Consider the following 20,346-nt stretch of genomic DNA (forward strand, 5'->3'; position numbering starts at 1 on the left):
TAAATTGTTTAATGAATGATATTAGTCAAATTAACCAGGGGTTACAATGTTGAAGCGCTTTGAGACGCCCTTTACAAAGCGCCAGTGTGTTCAATAACAAGGACCACCGATAGCTAAAGGCAGTTTCGAGTACTATCTAATAAATTAAGCAGTGGGTACCGCAAACGATTTGACATATACAAAATTGCATCGGGGATGGAATACTTTTGTATTTTCACCCATACACCGACATGTGTTAGCACTGATACTCGGTACTTATGCCAGAGCTCTGTGCAAAACAAATCACAGGCATATTATTCTGGTGGGATTCGAACCCACAACCTTTGCAATTCTAGAGCTGTGTCATACCAACTAGACTACCGAGATTGCCCGGTAGCTATGGAGGCAGTTCGAATACTATATTTAGCAGCGGGTACCGCAAATTATTTAACAGACGCAACTTTGCATCGGAGACAGAATAATAATTTTGGTTTTACCCATATTCACCGATGCGTGTATAAGCACTGTGTACTCCGTACTTTCATGAGCTCTGTAAAAAAATTGTATAATTTTTGGGTGGGATTCGAACCCACGACCTTTGTATTTCCAGAGCGGTGCCTTAACAATAGACCACCGAGATACCGAGTTAGTTGGAGGCAGTTCGAATCATATATTGAGCAGCGGGTACTGCAAACAGATGGACATTTGCATCGGGGATAAACAATAATTCATTTTGGTTTTACCCATACACCGATGTGTGTTAGCACCATATACTCGGTACTTGTTAAAGACACCAGACACTATTGGTAATTGTCAAAGACTAGTCTTCCCACTTGGTGTATCTCAATATATGAATAAAATAACAAACATGTGGAAATTTGAGCTCAATTGGTCGTTGAAGTTGCGAGATTTAGTAATGAAAGAAAAAACACCCTTGTCACACGAAAGTTGTGTGCTTTCAGATGCTTGATTTCGAGACCTCAAATTCCAATTCGGATGTCTCGAAATCAAAATGCGTGGGAAATTACTTCTTTCTCGAAAACTATGTCATTTCAGAGAGAGTCGTTTTTTCACAATGTTTTATACTTTCAACCTCTCCCAATTACTCGTTACCAAGTAAGGTTTTATGCTAATAATTACTTCTTATTTTTCTTACTCCCCTGTCCTTTTTAGGGGCTTCGGTTTTATGTCCTTCACAAAAATGATTTAAACTGAACACTACACCGTCAATATAACTAAAGTGGCATTATGTGTTGACGTCATAAATATAACTTAATTATAATTTAAGAAAAAACTCCTTACAAATCAGGGGAGGGAATTGTCACGCACGAAACGTGGCGATCATAAAGACACCAAGCGGATTCGATCATCAGCGATGTGTAACAACTGACAAACCCACAATGACAAACAAGTACTTGGTGGGCTGGCGCGCTACCCCTCCCACAATCTCCCACAAGCTCATGGCTATACCGGCAAGAGGAGGAGTCAATGCCCCGGAGTTCGTCTCTTATATAGCCCAACCAGACACGACACCGGCTGTACGTGATGTGCCATGTAAGGCCTACGTTCCGCTAGCCCCGGGCCTGTGCCATTTAACACGCTTCCGTTTCACGGACTCTCTTAATGCGAATCTTAAGTTTGATTTTTCGTCAAAAATTACAACTTTTATCGATAGTTTGTTTTGTTTTGCCAAACACTTAACAACTTGTAGACAAATTAAAAAAATGTTTTTTTAGTAATTTACTTTCATACGGCTGGAGGTAAGACTAACTCGAAAGATCACGTGATTTATCGAAACCATTAATTTTGGTTCGGATACGTCACTTGACCTTCGTGTTTTGGGGGTTTTTTTATGCGCGAAAATTGCCAAATTTGATGGGTTCTCCATTCATGTAAAATCATTTGGAGTAATATTTTAGTCTATTACTGTGCAGCCCAAATATCCCAAACGAAGCTGGTATTCTCTTTAACGCCATAGAGGCGCTGATGTTTGACCAATGTTGAGTCAACTACGCTCTCCATGCCGCTTTTAACAAAAAATAAACGTGCCCAACCCATGATAACGTAGACTTGATTCAAGTCCCATTCTCGTGTGAGAGGTCCCTAAGCTAATACCTCAACTAACTATGAATTATACTCTGTGACATCACAGTAGAAGAAGTTGTAAACTCATTAGCAGGCAAGGGGTTGTCGGTGTCATAAGTCGTTTTATTGCACTTCCCAAAATTCAAATTTTGCAAACAAAACCGACCCCAATACAACGTTTTACTTAAATTCAAGTGAACATTTAGTGCTTTCTTTTTTATAATTAATTGGTTATTAAAAAATGTATTTTAATCATCAACTATTAACCCACAAGTGACAAATGAACTAGTCTTCTTTTTGGGTGCGTTTGATTGGTCAACACGTATCACGTAACAATGTTACATATTCACTAGTGAATACATTTACATACCAGGCGACTGCGACATCGTCAAGTCCCTGTCCCGCATGCGGAACAGGTTTTGGAATGCAGAGCTTCACAAAACAGTAGTTTCCTGGGGATGGCACGGGATTGGGACTTGAGTCAAGTCTAATGATAACGCCGTCCATGCAAAATCCAACAAAATACAATGTACAAAGGTATGGTCATCGTTTGGCTTGTGAAGCTGATATAAAAAATAAGCAAAGTTATTACGTCGGAAGACACTATAGAAGTCACCTATGAAAGTTTCAACTGAATACAGTATCATCTCATAACAAATTGTTGTAATAGCCCAACATCGCCCAATCCAAGGCAACGTGTATTCGCTATGCGTAATGCGCGTGCGCATTAAGTATGGCCAACAAAGTAACTCATACGAGGCCCCGTGTAGAGCATTTAGAGGGGTCCATATCAACAAAGTCTCAACTATTTATACTGACAACAAAATTAATAACATTGGTGTCTCGAATACCTCACAACAACCAAGCTAACCATTAATGTTGTCCTTTTTTGGCTATCTAAAGCTATGCTTTTGTCATTGTTGCTTGAATGAAATAAATAAATACACACAAGAACTGAAACTGAAAGGGAAACCTTAATGGCTGAATTTGCTTCAGCTGCTTGATTTTGTGAACCTTAAAATCCAATTGGAGCTGTAAACCATAACTACTCGTTTTTATATCGGGTTGAAAGTTTAACTTGTTTAAGATGATAAACGGCAGATTTGTTATGTTAAATTTAATAAACGAATAAAGTTTTTAACATCATCGACTCCGCAATAAAATAATTATGTAGTAATAAATGAAATCAGCCAAAACATTAAATGTACTATTGTTTCTTTACTAAATCTGTGGATATGGGCAACCTTTAGAGAAGATGTTTCTTACATGTACTAGTAAGTAGGAAGTCCCCCTAACGCAAATGATGATGAATAAGCAGGACGCGCAAATGTAAGACCGACAAATTAATCATATGGGGGCTGCTGGGTAATCGTGTCTTCCTGCCCAGTCCCTGGCTATATCAATCATGTGATAGGTCTTTGCATTACACCGTCGTGAGTGACCTACTGGCTTATAGACATTAACCTTACTGACTTCCCCTTCTTTTGTTGTATCACCCCAGCGAGCCTAACATGGAATTTGTCAGAATCACCGTTTTTGGTGCTTTTCTAGTAATTCTCTTTAGTTCAACACAGTCACTTACTTTTACAAGCAAAGACTCATCGTTTGTGCAATTTTCCCCCAATTGGTTGCCTTCTTCACCGCAAGGTATTTCCTTCAAATTCAAGACTTTAGATGCCGATGCACTGCTGTTTCTCCACTACTTTGCCAACAAAACGCAAGATGAGCCATCCTATCTGTTTTGGCTTGAACTCAAACAAGGGAAACTACTTGCAAGTCATCTGCTGGATGAAAACGTAGAGACGTAAGTGATTACAATTTGCATTATTTAGTTAAGAAAGGTTTTATGATAATGAGTAATTACCAATAGTGTCCACTGCCTTTAAGTTTAGGTCTGCACCCGATAACTTTAAAATGCAAAACTAACTACTTTGCATTAGCCTTGGTAGTTTTTGTTTTGTTTTATTCCCCTGGTTATGCTACTGTCAGGACCATTTCAAATGAGAATTTTAACAAAATATTCAAAGGAAATAAAGTCTTACAATCATAAGGGGTCAATACAATTTAAAAAGAATTTCACGTAACTCTAGAATGTTTCAACCAGCCCCGCCCTGTATATCTACATTAATCACTGACCGACCTCGGGCAACCATCTTTTGAGCAAAATTTGTTTGGCCTTCACTTGGAGATAAGTTTCCCTCAAAGTATCTGCCTGTAAATAGGCAGCTATACGAATCAGCAGAAAGCACATAACATTGAACTTAAATTTGAATACAAAAATTTGGCAAAGTTTGCTTTTTGATAGTTAAATGCTGATTCATAAATACCTAGACAATTTATCCATTCTAATCGGTGGAGAGGGCATCACGTGGGGGTGTTTGAACGGCTGATATAACGCCAGTAAAAAGTGTTAAAACATAGGCGTGACACGCGAGCTTGCACCTGTGCTTATAAGACAGTTTCTTCATTCCTATTGGTCGAGAGCAACGGCCGGAACAGTTGTGCCACATCACGCGATACAAGCGACGCGCACAGCATTCCCGAGGGCCTTACCATTTCATAGCTGGAGGGGTGTTATGTTGAAAGAAATCATTGAACAATATTATTATAATTTTTGCATTTATTTTACTTTTTGACCAAAAAGTGTTGATGTTTTTTGACCGAAAAGGTATTTATGAGTGGGAATCAAAGTGTGTTGAATCGGTTTTTAACTAGTGGTTTAAACCCGCCGAAGCCTGGTTCTTGATAATTTACCTCGACGTCGTCTCGGTAAAACTATCAAGAACCAGGCCTCGTTGGGATTAAACCACGAGTTGAAAACCTCTTCACCACACATTGATTCCCTTATTCAAAGTAGCATTCGTTTTCAAACTAAATTGAATGAGCGGGGAGTTAAAGTGAATGGATTATTGATGAAATTGGCCGGGAAAATCTATAATATTATCACAAAATATTGGCAAAGATGTTACCAGATTTTCCCGGCAAATTGCAAAAAAAAATACCTGTGCGTTCATAAAGCTTGCAACACACGCACTAAATGTCGGCTTGGTTCGAACAATTCTGTTTTTGTTGTTGTTTTTAGTCAATATTGGTTCAGTCGTTCTATTTCACTCGTTGAAACACTTGTGTAAGCATTTTTCACCATTGTTATTGCGACACAATTCTCAGGTTATTTCAAAGTGAGACTGGGTGCATGGCAATGCTTTCTAGCAAACAAGCCACGATCCATAACCCCTAGAAGCGTGACTTTGAAATATCCAAATACATACCCCTTTGCACAATGTGCTGATTGGATATTTAAATTTCAATGAAAAGCGTACGAAACCGTTTATGAAATGAATTGTCATGATTGGAAAAGTAGAGTATGATAATCCACACAAACAATATGCCTCGAAATTGCACGGTTTTCCTTTTACGTCGTGAGCTAATACGGCCCGCCATGAGTCACAACTTTAACTCACAAAATGGCCGACCATGTCAGTTCGAAACGTGTCCTCCTAGCAACCAAAAGACTAATTAAAATTCTGTTATTTGGATTTTCAGAGTCACACTATTCGGGGGGGGGGGAGGTCGAGCAAAACTATGCGCGGCAATATCGTACACCACTTTTTTCGACAGTATGGAGGTTTAGCTGCACGTTCCGCGTGAACGAACGTGAACGTCAGAAAATTGTGTCACGTTATATCACGTTTTTAGCGTACTTGCAGTACAATTTTCCACGTCGGTTACGTACACACCGCATACGTCACCCGTGAGCATGCAATAAGCCCAAATTGGCGACGTCACCCAGAAACAACGCCATTTTTGACTTTCACGTTCACGTATACTTCGGTCGCGTAACGTGCAGCTAAACCTCGCTATTAAAGGAACACGTTGCCTTGGATCGGTCGAGTTGGTCTTTGAAACCGTTTGTTATAAAATGCATATGGGTAGAAAGTTGCAAAAGTAGAATACAATGATCCACACAACATGCCTCGAAATTGCACGGTTTGCTTTTTACCTCGTCGACTAACACGGTCGGCCATTTATGGGAGTCAAATGTTCGATTCCCATAAATGGCCGACCGTGTTAGTTCGCAAAGTCAAAGGAAAACCACGCATGTTCGAGGCAAATTTGTGTGGATCATTGTATTCTACTTTTAAAACATCTTTCCATCCATGCATTTTATAACAAACGGTTACAAACGCTTTTTATAGACCAACTCGTCCGATCCAAGGCAACGTGTTCCTTTAACACATTGGGTTCTTTCGATTAGCTTCACCGGGTCAACTCCGTTGCATGGTTGTCTGTACTCATCCGAGTGAGCCCCTAACTGAGTTAATCGAACGCAAACTTCCCATATAGTATTAAAACCAATGCATCTTGGGACAGCCGACTGGTTATAATGTACAAAATTACGTTCGAAACTTTTCGTGCATTCCCGAAAAATCGTAAAATAATTATTTTGAATACAAAACTGCCACCTTAAATAGTAGTGTCATGCGATACAACACAGTGCCGTATGGATGGTTACCGATTTTGTTTTTGTCACGTATTGGTCCCTTAAAAGCTCCGTACATCTGATATAAGTAAATACCATTTTATTTCATAACTAAGGGTGGTAGCAGGATACGAACACTCCCAAAATTAACTTTTAATCAAACAGAATTAGAAACTCCGTTTGCCAATGTCAGAATTTGTGCAACCATGACATAGGTTAAACGATAACATCTGGCACCAGTCGGGCAAAATGTTTACGTCATCGGAAACGGAGCTCAAAGCGTGTGGGGTTTTCTTTGTTGAGTCTACTTTCTCAAATTTAATATAATTTGTATAGCCGTATTTCATAATTTAGCCGTATAAACTAATTTTGCAGAAACAGAATCGAATTTTCATGAATTTTTAATTTAATTTTCATGATGTATGCCTACTACGCCATGAACTGTTTATGGTTACAGATCCGTTTTCGCGTATAAGCTCTCGGAAATTGTTTCGGTCATGAACTTTACATCATAAACTTGTTTCCGGTCATAGTCGCCAAAACGCACCCCAAAAGGGACGTTCGTCAACGGTGGCGGCGCACAGCTCGTTTGACTTGGAATAGACCTTTTCGCAAATACCGGGGCGCGCGCGTAAAGCTTGGAATAAGGTGCATTGTGGTCCAGCTGGTATCCAAATTTGATCCATATCTATCCAACAATGCACCTCATTCAACAGTCTGCGCTTGCGCGTTGGTATTTGCGATAAGGTCTATTGTTGGCGAGTGTGTTTCGCCCCAGGAACTACAGCCATATCCCAAGCGACTGGAAGGGGAGTGCCACGCAAACCTCCATTCACACTCACACACCGACCAAAAAGCACAGCAAAGTTTCGTTTAAAACTTAATGCACATCATCATTGATGATGATTTTCTTGATTGCGTGTTTGTTTTGTCTTTTTACCTTTTTGTGCGTGTGTGTTTGGTTTTTTGTTTGTGTTTTTTGTTTGTGTTTGTGTTTTTTGTTTGTGTTTGATAGATGTTTGTGTTTTTTGTTTGTGTTTGATTTTCTTGATTGATTGATGATTTTCTTGTTTGCGTGTTTGTTTTGTCTTTTTACCTTTTTGTGCGTGTGTGTTTGGTTTTTTGTTTGTGTGTTTTTAATGTGTTTGTTTGTTTGTTTGTTTGTTTGTTTGTTTGTTTGCTTGTTTGTTTGTTTGTTTGTTTGTTTGTTTGTTTGTTTGTTTGTTTGTTTGTTTGTTTGCTTGTTTGTTTGTTTGTTTGTTTGTTTGTTTGTTTGTTTGTTTGTTTGTTTGTTTGTTTGTTTGTTTGTTTGTTTGCTTGTTTGTTCGTTCGTTCGTTCGTTCGTTCGTTCGTTCGTTCGTTCGTTCGTTCGTTCAGTCGTTCGTTCAGTCGTTCGTTCGTTCGTTCGTTCGTTCGTTTGTTCGTTCGTTCGTTCGTTCGTTCGTTCGTTCGTTCGTTCGTTCGTTCGTTCGTTCGTTCGTTCGTTCGTTCGTTCGTTCGTTCGTTCGTTCGTTCGTTCGTTCGTTCGTTCGTTCGTTCGTTCGTTCGTTCGTTTGTTTGTTTGTTTGTTTGTTTGTTGGGGTGTTTGATTGGTTGTTTGTTCGTTTGTTTGTTTGTTGGGGTGTTTGTTGTGGTGTCTGTTGGCGGGGGGGGGGTATTTTTGTCGGGCTGCTGTTGGGTTTGTTAGTTAAGTGTGCTTGTTAAATATTTATTGTTTTTGTTTTATCTAATTTTAGTTCTCATGACGTCTCTTTTGACTTTGCTCTTAATTTTTCAATTTTGCTTGTGTATAAATTTTCTCTCTGCTTTTTAAAATGTTTATATTCGTGTAATAATGTAAATCTGTATTTTAATTCAGTCTCTGGACTGCGACAAGCAGATGTTTTTACAATAAACCAGTAATAATAATTATAACATAACAGTGTAGACGGCCCTCATTGATCAAAAGCTGTCATAACGTGCTGCAGCTTTATATATCCTCATAGTTATACAGATTCCTCTAATCTGATTGGTTGAAAATAAAATAGATGCGCCCCCTTTTCTATCAAGATGACGTCACAATTAGTTAATCGACTGTGCATGGTCGGGTCGCAAAAGGGTTGGTCGTGTGGTAGTGCCTAGGATAGGCCTAAGATTATTATAATATGCACAGTGTCCGTTGCGCGTTTCACGGTGACATTTATTCGCAGACGACACCGTATAGTCGGTGTTGTTGATAGAAGAATCTTTATTCGGTAATAAAAGAAATATTGACCGCTTATGATAAGGGGCACAGTTGAAATTATAGGCCCTCGGTGATGTAAAAACCATGGCTATGCCCTAGTCAGCTTTCGCTTTGGGCATAGGCATGGTTTTGACATCACCTTACATATAACTATACTATGCCACTATAAATAGGTCTATATTATTTCTATACTATGAACATGATGAAGAAGAAAGACACGATCAACCTCGGCATGCTTGACGTCGTTATCATCGCCCCATCAGTATCCAATTAGAATCTATTTACAAAAACTCTGGTATACTATTGACAATCAGTAATATAAATCTTCATGCATGGTTATACTCCTATAGGCAACATTATTAACATTGAGGTTTTTTCCCCATTAGTTGCAGAGCATTTCATTATAGAAGAAAATCTCGTTCATTTTGTTATTCGTGGATTGTGTGGTTTAAAGACACGCCTGTAGTAAATTGCAAAGATCAGTCTTCTCACTTGGTGTATCTCAACGTATGCACCAAATAGCAAACCTGTGAAAATTTGAACTCAATTTTTCGTCGGGGTGGGGGGGGGGGGGGGGGGGGGGAGTTGTACTTGTAGTGTGTATGAGTGTTTTCACCCATTGGTTTTTCCCACCTAATGGTAGAGTAACTGCACAGTACACTGGCTAAGATTATTTGTGGAAAAAACACTGTTTTACGTCAACTGTCAAGAAACGGCAGAGAATCGAGAATGTTTAGTCGTGAATTTGATTTGAAAGAGTGTTTGATACACTTTTTGGTTAGGAATTATTTTGATGGCCCCAACATTATGATGTCTTGTAGAAATGCCTAAAATACCACAACTATTGCATTTGAAAGGGCAACTATAACCAGTGGAGCCTTACGTTTTTCTAAGTTTCGATACAACAGGTGGAATCTATAGGGACCGTTTACATATTGCACGCAGAGGAGTAAAAGATTTGCATCGATTCTAACATCCTTCGAACCAACAGTTGGAATTTTGAAGATGATGATGACATGAGTTTTGTTGTCTCGTGTCCAACAACTAGAGCCCCAATCAATCCATCACATTTTCGAATACAAGCTGCAAGATTTGACACAAGACCCTTCTGGAACTGCCGTTGACTTTGTAACAAAGTGGAAATCAATGCAGCCCAGTGCAAATTCCGTGATGACAAGGAAATTCAAGACAGGGTTGTGGATCAACTCATATGGGGTTCTGCCCATAAAAATGTACAGAAAAAGTATGTATTCAAAGAAAACCCTGTCATTAAATGATGCTATTGATCTTGCCTGAGGCAACTGCGAATTAGCTCAAATCCCTGCAGGAGAATGCTCAGATTCCCCAGAGTGCTACACCAGAAGTGAGTGTAAATGAAATTAAACCAAAAACAGTCAGGCAGGAGTCTGTACAGAAAAAATGCTACAACTGTGGTTATAGTGCATCCAATTTAACCAAAGACCAACTGCCCCGCTTGATAAATGGTTCCACACGCAACAAATGTGGAAAAGACAACCATTGGAAAACCATTGGAAATCCAGATCGGGGAAACGGCAGCAACAAAACCCTCGCTCCAAATCTCCTCGCAGACGTGTGCACTGTGTCTATGAGGATGAGGATTGAACTTCTCACTATCGGCACCATTAACAGCAGTAGGCTCAACTACGTCACTTGAGCAGAAGTCTTCGCATCACTAAACATAATGCAAACTTAGGGCAGACGACCAATCAAGCTCCGTTGTAAGGTGTCACAGGAGCAAAGAGAAACATGTATACTACCGGTCCACCTTTTTCGCATAATCTTCCCAGAGAAGTTGGAAAGTGAAGGAAATCCGAAACCGGAATGTCTGAAGCAAAAAAACATGGCCCTGACCGCATACGGTGGATCCACGCTTACAGCTGGGCACAGTTAAGATTCCAGTGCATACAAAGACTTGGTACTGCATTTTTCATGTCACAGATGCAGCAGGCCCCGCAATTATTGGTTTGCAAGCTTGTCAAGCGTTGAATCTGCTCAAACTACACTGCTCAGTGGAAACGAAACCGGTAACTGGGGCTGCGATTCCTGCGAATACACCCAACCCGCCAGACACCAGAGCAGACTGCTACATTGTATAGGACAATCCACAATCCATTTTGTAGACCAACCAACACAGTCTGCCACAATGATCACCAGTGCTTCGCCACTCGAAAAGAGACCAGCAATCCACAGCAAGGCCGATATCCTTGAAATGTATCCTGATTGTTTTGATGAAGCTGTTGGATGTTTTGAGAATTTCAAGTGTCACATCAACATTGATCCTAATGCGAAGCCAGTGATACACGCACCGCATCAAGTCCCCTTTAGAACTCACAGCAGGACTTGAGGTGGAACTGAAAGAAATGGAAAACAGATTGATCATATTAAAACCAAAGTTTCAAAGCCTACAAACTGGGTCAACTACCTAGTCATAGGAGAGAAACTTGGGAGATAACGCCAATGCCTTGATCCATGAGGACCTCAATGAAGCTATACCGTGCAATCATTATCCAGTGCCCACACTTGAAGAGATAACCCCAAAGCTTTCTGGTGCAACAATGTTCAGTAAGCTGGATGCACGGAATGGATACTGGAATGTCCAGTTAGATGAAGAGTCAACATACCTTACGACCTTCAAAACACTGTTTGGCCGGTACAGATTCCTACGCATGCCATTCGGCCTCCACATGAGTCAAGATGTTTTCCAACAGGATATTTATAAAACAAACCGTGACTATGCAGGCACTGTTGAAATTGCAGATAATATTTAAGTTTATGGCACTATGTGAACGTGACCATACTGCATACGCATCCAAAACGCTATGGAACGCACAAGAAAATGGGCCTTAAAATTTACTTGCAAACAAGTGTGTCATCAAAACGACTGAAATTTTTGGGTAACTGTACACACCTGAAGGAGTGAAGCCCAACCCAGCCAAGGTGAAAGCGCTTACAGTAATGCACCATCAAGGCACAAGGAAGGAACTCTGCATACCTTGGTCTGGTAAATTAGGGTCCCTTCGTCCCCCACCTGGCCGACCATACAGGGTCACTGAGAGGACTCCTTGGAGAAGCAATGATAACAGCTGGTCCCCGTCGCACGCGAAAGTCTTCAACACTATGATATCGCTAATCGCAGCTCAGACTACCTGGCCTACTATGACCAAGTGATACTTAAAGTCGACGCTTCGACCAAAGGGCAAGGCGCAATGCTCGTGCAGAATGGCCATCCAACGCTTTTGCATCCAAAGCCCTTACCCCGGCTGAAACGCGATACGCAAACATCGAGAGAGAATTGCTCGCAGTAGTGTATGGCTTTGAGAAATTTCATATGTATACCTCTATGGTAGGAGATTCAAGATGACTCAAGGTGGAAAGTGACCAAAGCACATCCATAAGAAAAGCTTGATGAAAGCCCCGTTGAGTCAATGAAGCGCTTGTAAGATTGGAGAGATTTGTAACATGCGTCTAGTACAGTGTACATATGTAAGTGTGACCATAGAGCAAGGACTGTGTGACCAGTCAGCTGAGTTTTGCAGTCATTGAACGCCATTTATTTGGTTGTCTGGAAGGAATGATAATACATGTACGTACATGTAAGAGCGTTACAGAAATCCAAACGTGAAGAGATGTGTGCGTGAACCAGTAGGCCTATTTCAGTAGATTTTAAGGTCAAAGATTTGCGAATCTGAGACGAGTTATGAAGCTGATATGGGATGGATCTTGATATTGAAGATACATGGAATAAATAAACAAGCAGGCTTACATAGTCCGACCTCAGTTAGAGTACGCGTCTGCAATTCAGGACCTTTACAAACAAAACCAGATAGACACACTAGAAAAAATCCAAAGAAGAGGAGCTGTTCGATTCATCTGTGGAAACAACAAAAGAGATGCAGGTGTCACGGCCATGAGACCAGATCTCGGTCTTTCCACATTAATAGAGGAAAGACGTAAACATGCTCGCCTGACCATGCTCTACATTAAACCAATAATCTCGTCTCCATCCCCGTACCAGACTACATCAAGCCAAGAACCAGAACAACACGCATCAGCTAAACAGCATTGCTTCATGCAACTCAGTTCATCAACAGACACTTACAAGCACAACTTCTGGCCAAGGACACTAAGTGACTGGGACTCCCTATCTCAAAAAAACATTGAGCTGCCCACTGTGGAGAAGTTCAAGGGAGCCATCAATGCCAACTAATAGGCAAATGCATTTTTTACTTTCACTTAAATCAAAATTACACCTATTGTTGGTATAAAATAATTAAAACGGCAAGAGCACATTGTTAGGGTCCACTACTGGAAGCACCGCACACCGTTCCTCATCTAGATGCTGAACAGGCTTTGATGAGAACGTAGATGTAGATGAAATGTGGTGATTGAGGTTCAAATTTGTAGGGCCTATCTGATGATGACACCAAGATCACGACATTCCCTGGAAAGATGGTTCAATTTGTGACCCCTGATTGAGATTGGACGTCTAGATAGACGTTTAAGTGTCGTGGCCTAGCGGTTAAGAGCACCGAATTCAAAGTCTGGTATTTCTGATCAGCAGAGTGTGGGTTCGAATCCCCAACCGTGACACTTGTCCATTGCTTCGGATGGGATGTAAAGTTGTTGGTCCCATGTGTTGTGTAACGCATGTAAAAAAAACCAGTAAAGTTATCGAAAAGAGAAGGGGTTCGCCCCGGTGTTCCTGGCTGTGGCTGCTGTAAACCCTTTTAAGGTGCTAAACAATAGTGTCACTGCAGCAGTTTGTGCAGTGAGTTTCGCTTATTCATGTGTATTACCTTTAAGTTGTATTTAATATGTACCCATTTTGCAGTGCATGACCTTTAAGCCAAGTAGCCTTGACAGGGCATTAAGGTCATCCTGTGTATGCTAATGAGGCAACGTCCCCCATAGCCCCACACAGAGTACATGTGTGTGTTATGTTACATGCAGCCCATGCTTGCCCCACAGCATTCCATTGTGCAGCCTTTTTACATTACATGTGGTTGTTTTCAACATGATAGTTCCAGCTTTTCAGAAGTATTTCTCAAGTTCTCTATAATTTCATCCAGTGTAGAAAGCCCAATTCGGTAAGCATATTTTTCTCTTTATATTCTGCAACAGTTTGACTTACAGTTTACAAGGCAAAATCAGAGTTTTTAGACAAAGTTTTGCAGTCTGTTTCAACACTTTATTATGATCTTGTTCTTGACAAAGTTTACATTTGTACACATTTCTATTGTTAAATGCCAGTTCATGTATTTCCATGTATCTTATTATTGTTTATGTTTGGTATTAAATTACAGATTGTATCTTGACCATTGCAACACAAGCTTCAGTTTGACAAGTGTCTTCATTTGCTTCAGTTATGTTGTTTGGTTATGAATACTCAATCCTTTGGACTCTAGAGACTTTAAAAGTATGACGAAACTCCTTGGTGTTTAAGTAAATGCCAAGGCAGCCACAAATAGGGTCTCAGAATTCATAACTGCAATCCTATCTTTCTGAAAGTTTGTATTACTCAGCGCCTTGAGTACCTTGTTTGGTAGATACGTGCGCTACATATGTATATAAGACTTCGATATTATTATTATTATTATTATTATTATTAGATGTTTTACTCAGTTTCAGTGCGACAGGACGGAAAACAAGTGCGACAGGACAGAATTATTTAGTCAGTTTCCCATTTTATGTTAAGTTTTTATATGGTTATTTAAACACTGGCTTAAAATGAATTAAAAACATTTAATTAGACCCATTTTTATAATAGTTAATGGTTATGATTAAAACCATGTGAACGAAATTCCGTTCTGTCACATTTCCGTCCTGTCGCATGTATATCATAATTGATTCTCCAGTAATTGAAAGAAAGAAACATGCAAAAATTATCCTTTTTTTGTAGGTTAGAGTTTATGGGGGTATACTTGATTATAAAATAAAATAATGTATTTAGTTGCATTAAATTTGATAAAAATTAAAAAGATAATTGAATGTTTCAAACACATGTTTCTATCGATCCGTCCTGTCGTGCGAATAAATTTGTGTTACTATGGCAACAAACCTAAATACTCTTCAAATTTTTTTGGGAGCTTGCTTGGGTCAGTTGGTTCCTTGTTTACACACCATAAATTAATTTGTGTTTTAATGGTTCTATTATTAAATGCACTGAAAATACTACATCAAATTCCGTCCTGTCACACAAATGATACTTTTGGCTTTGGCCCTTTTAGTCATAATGATCCCAACACTGTCTTAATGAATTAGACTAGCTCAAGTCATACCCAAAATGGCTCAATTTTGGGGGTGTGCCACATGTCACACAAAATGACTGGAGGTGTTTGACTGTATCAAAAGCGGATGATACATCCAAAAGAAGAATCATTTTGAGTTAAAAATGGATCATTCGTTTGCTTCCAGTTATTTATTTTTTGGCAAACCATCTGTGCAGCCTTGGATGGCAACATGTTGATAAGTTGTGGGGGTATCTTTCTATTTTGAAGCAGTTTGGAGCTTTACTGTTGTTTTGTTGATAGTAAAAGTAGGTTTGTCAAACAAAGTTTAAATCTATAGAAATAAATAATGCGATTTTTCATATTTTGATCTGCTTTCCAGGTTTTCTCTCAATAATAAATTGAATGATGATGAATGGCACACAGTTAACTACACTAAGAAACCAATGGAAGGAGACTTGTCAATCAGTGTAGATGCAACGACTGTAGGGCTTAGTGTTTACCAAGGAGATGCCGTCAGTGACTGGTTGCAGAGCCTTCAGTCCGTTTCAGCGGTTTTCATTGCAGGTGAGCATACATGTATAAAGGGACATTTCATCTTCAATTGTGTTGGTTTGAAGGCACTGATGAACATGTTTATGGTAGTTGTCAAAGACCAGTATTCTCAATTGGTGTAACACAACATGCATAAAACAAGCGTGTGGAAATTTTGACTTAAATGGTCATTGAGATTGCAAGAAAATGATGAAAGAAAAAACACCCTTGTTGTACAAAATAGTATGCTTTCAGATAGGAATAAAAGGCTTCTGGCCAGAAGTCTTTTATTATTTTAGTGAGAAATTACTTCTTTCTCAAAAACTACTATAACGTTACTTCAGAGGGAATCGTTTCTCACAATGTTTTATACTATCAACAGCTCTCCATTGCTTGTTACCAAGTAAAGTTTTATGCTATTTTAGTAATTACCAAATGTGTACAGTGTCTTTAAAACTTTTATGTGGTTTTACACACTACAATGGGTCGTTTAGGGTGTAGGCCATACATTTACAATAAGTGTCTTCATTTGTGATGCTCTCTTTGAGTTTTTTCAATTCTGCATATTACTGGTTCCCACTTGAATGTTTTATTCTTATGGGTGTGGTACTGTCAATGATGAAAAGCTGGGGATGAATTTTGCTTGGTATCCACCAATCATTCCTAGCAAACTTCTCACAGCTTCTTAATGATACATTGTTGGCTCACTCTCCTAGACTGCTCAGACTGTCAGGGCTTGGCTTCAGTTTCTCTTTGGTGAATTTGTAGTCATAGAGTTCAGGCTCTTTAACACCAAATTGGCATTTGCTTGGGTTAAAAGTGGTGCTAAAATCGGCTACTTTCTTGTCTACAGGTTTAGATATTCTGAAGTATAGAATCGCCATTCAAACCCTTCCATTCTTCCCATGCTTTCTCGGTTGTTATTTTGGTCATCAGGGTGTTAGAAGCCAGGCTGAGTGCTCCACAGTGGTTCTTCCACCCACTATACTTCATTATACAATTGTTGCATACGGTGACGGGATCAATCCATGGTGTTTTGTACACCCTCTGAGGCAAATGCACAGAGGGTGCCATTTGCCTCAGAAGGTGCAGTGTACAAAACTTGGACCCTGTCATCACAGCGTGCAACAATTGTTTTGTTATACCGTGGTAATTAACATCCCTCTTCAAAAGAGGAAAACAAATCAACATTACTAGCACATTTGATTCACTTTAATTTGCAGGTTTAAGTCCAAGCTCCGAGGCAGCACTATCTAAGGACTTTAGACACCTGACAGGTTGTGTTGAGGATATTTTGTTCCTCTCTGCTAATGGTGAGGAGCCCTGGAAGGAAATACATGGCAATTTACAAGGTAAGTTATTCCAAAGTACAACTCTACTTTAAGCTTGAACTCCATTCTGTATTGTGAACTTTGTCAGCATATCTTGTTATGTGGAAGTGTCGTGGCCGAGCGGTTAAGAGCACCGAATTCAAACTCTGGTGTTTCTGATCAGCAGAGTGTGGGTTCGAATCCCAAGCCATGACCCTTGTGTCATTAAGCAAGACACTTAACCATTGCTTCGTCCTTCGGATGGGACGTAAAGCCGTTGGTCCCATGTGTTGTGTAACGCATGTAAAAGAACCCATGTGCACTTATCAGAGTTTGAGGTTGATCATGGCACCATTGTATGGATTGCTGACCTTTTGTTAGATAGCAAGCAGAGAGTAAAGTACAAAGACGCACTTTCTCATAGCAGGAGTACCATGTCAGGGAACTTAAATCTGCATTGTTGTATTTCTTGCTACATGTAGGCCTACATGTACATGTGTATGATCAGCGATTTTGTGGTCAGTCAAGAAAGCGACAACATTTTGCTATTCAAATATGTTGATGACCTCATTTCTCTAGTTGATTAGCAGCCAAAATCATCTGAATCCAACCACGGGTCACAACATTTGAATCTGTGCAACATTTCTTAAGACTTGTTGAGTAATTCTTTAATGAACAGTGATAACCTGTAGCTTAACATTAAGTTGGATTTAGATGCGTTATGATCCTTTGATTTCTTCGGTAATCATAATTTCTGATTTGCTGAAAGCCTTGTGAAAGAAAGGCAGTGGACACTGTTGGTAATTAATCAAAATAATTATTAGCATAAAACCTTACTTGGTATCGAGTAATGGGGAGAGGTTAATAGTATGTAAAACATTGTGAGAAATGGCTCCCTCTGAAGTAACATAGTTTTCTAGAAAGAAGTAATTTTCCACGAACTTGAATTTGAGACCTCAGATTTAGAATTTGAGGTCTCGAATATATTTCATTTCATTTCATTTTATTTGCCAGCAAACATGAAAAAACACAAACATGTATTAAAAAATTGCACATCAAAGATTTACAAGAAAAAGCAATACAATGGTTATAAAAAGAGAACAGCAAAAAAATATGCAAAAAAACTAGCAAATTACTGAGAAACCTGGCCTGGCCGCGGGCAGATATAAGGATTGTGTAGGAAACACCTCCAGTGGGGGTGGAACACAAAACACTACAGACGAAACGAAAGACAAGAACCCTGGCAGGGAAAGCCAATAGCGACAAAAAGTCACTTTCAAAGTGGCTGACCTTTTGGTTTGAGACAATAACGAGTATTAACAAGACACACCCTCCACAGGAGGAATACGTATTACCCACCAGCCAAGCCAGGCAACTCATATATAAAAGACAAGCAAGAAAAAACAATAATGCAGTAAAAAAAAAAAATAAAAAAAAAATGTGGACCTGCCAGCTGATTTCTTTAAAATGCTTTTTGATTCCTCTAACAAAACCAGGAAGGCTAGTTAAAAGTTGGTCCCTAACATGGGAGGGTAAACTGTCAAAGTAGACAGGAAATCTGTTAAAAACAGTAAATTTAAAAGCATCAGTTCTAGCATAAGTATGATGAAATTTAAGAGTGTCAGAATGGCGAGCATTAATTGTAATAAAATTGAAAGGATCAACATCATACACCCTATATAGACACTTGGCAACATAGGCAATGGCAAAGTAATTATATCTATTCTCCAAAGAGGTAAGCCCAAGCCTTTGAAGGTGTTCATTGTAAGGCAACTCGCCTCTAGGTGCAGGCAGACAAGTACGCGCTAAGCGCTTTTGAATCTTTCCAAGATCTTTCAGATGACCAGACTGGTGTGGAATCCAAGCTGGAGCCCCGTACTCCAGAATGGGGCGACACAATGAATTATATAGCTTAACCAAAATGTCAGCATCGTTACAGCGGACAAGACGTCTAATAAAACCAAGAAGCCTTGAGGTTCTAGAAGTGATATGCTTAACATGGTCCCCCCATTTAAGATTGGAGGAAATGACTACACCTAAATACAATTATGACTTTGCACTACACCAAGAGGAGAATTATGAATTTGGTAGGATGGGTGACGATGCACAGCACCAACCCTTCTACTCAGACGCATGGCCTTCCATTTATCAGGATTCAATGACATTTTGTTGACTTGGCACCATTAAGTAATATTATCAAGATCCTCCTGCATGATGTGCATGTTAGAATTTGAGTGGATAGCCCTATACAGAAGGGTGTCATCAGCATATTGCGGTAAAGAGGATTGAACATAATTAGGTAAATCCAAAACAAACAAATTGAATAAGAGAGGCCCCAAGACAGAACCTTGGGGGACCCCAGATTGAACAGGGACCCACCCGGAGGAGGCCCCCCTGAATTGGACGCGCTGAAAACGATTCAAAAGAAATGATAAAATCCATTGCCTCAAGGGGCCACAGATGCCATAAAGATGGAGTTTTTTCAAAAGGATTTGATGACTTACTTCAAATATAAGCATCTGAAAGCACACAACTTCGTGTAACAAGGGTGTTTTTTCTTTCATTATTATCTCGTAACTTCCACGACCAATTGAGCTAAAATTTTCACAGGTTTGTTATTATGTTGAGATACACCAATTGCGATGGCTGGTCTTTGACAATTACCAATAGTGTCCAGTGTCTTGTATAATAGCATAGCAAACTCTTAGTTTTTAAAATGTTCATTTTTTTGCAGAAGGGACATTACCAGGATGTGTTGATCGCTGTGCCTTGGATATGCCATGCATGAATGGACGATGTGTTAACTCTTATGGAAGTGTACACTGTGACTGCATAGGCACTGGGTATCATGGCAGTAAATGTGAAATTAGAGGTTTGTGAACTTCAAGACTGAATTTTGTCAATATGTTCTACATGTTGTGAACTTTTTGTCTAAAGCCCTAAGAGCAATTCCTTGAAGTATTTAGATTTGCATTTATTGATAACAAGTAAAATGTAGACGATTTGACCTGTAACATCACATGTTTACAAAAGAGCCACCAGGCCTGGACTTCCTGCAGCCTAATGGAAGAAAACATAAAATCTTTTATTTTATGGAGATTGCACTGTCCAATTTTTTTCAACTTTTGATATGATGAAAGTGGACACATCTGTGAGTCAAAACTTGTCCAGCTTTTACTTTCATAACTCTTGGATTTATGTGGAAATTATGACACAAAATGTAAAATCTTCAGAATTTTGCTTACAATAATTGCTTTTCACAATATTGTATCAATGCGCTTTACATTACATTGTACTCTGGTCATTGAGCCAACAACTTTCCTTCGCAAGACACTTAACAATATGTTGGGTCCTTCTGAAGAGAGTTCAAAGCTGGTTCAGTGTGTTAAGTAACGCATGGAGCTTTGTAAAAGAAAAAGGTCTCATACATTCTAACGTATCCATACACATAATATATAAGAAGTAACTATTATTATAATTGTTTGT

General features: G+C 39.4%; 1 protein-coding gene across 1 annotated transcript in view; it reads left to right on the plus strand.

Annotated features, from left to right (window-relative positions):
* Window positions 1–1,379: 1,379 nt before the first annotated feature.
* Window positions 1,380–20,346, plus strand: part of LOC117304773 (contactin-associated protein-like 2) — a 102,897-nt gene continuing 83,930 nt past the window's right edge. The window contains exons 1-6 of the mRNA XM_033789380.1: window positions 1,380–1,533; window positions 3,712–3,868; window positions 8,977–9,063; window positions 15,399–15,583; window positions 16,774–16,902; window positions 19,595–19,732. Coding sequence (XP_033645271.1) covers window positions 1,380–1,533; window positions 3,712–3,868; window positions 8,977–9,063; window positions 15,399–15,583; window positions 16,774–16,902; window positions 19,595–19,732 — 850 coding nt within the window. The remainder of the gene's footprint in view (window positions 1,534–3,711; window positions 3,869–8,976; window positions 9,064–15,398; window positions 15,584–16,773; window positions 16,903–19,594; window positions 19,733–20,346) is intronic.

The sequence above is a fragment of the Asterias rubens genome, chromosome 21, assembly GCF_902459465.1.
Source record: "Asterias rubens chromosome 21, eAstRub1.3, whole genome shotgun sequence".
In the NCBI taxonomy this organism is placed as follows: Eukaryota; Metazoa; Echinodermata; class Asteroidea; order Forcipulatida; family Asteriidae; genus Asterias; species Asterias rubens.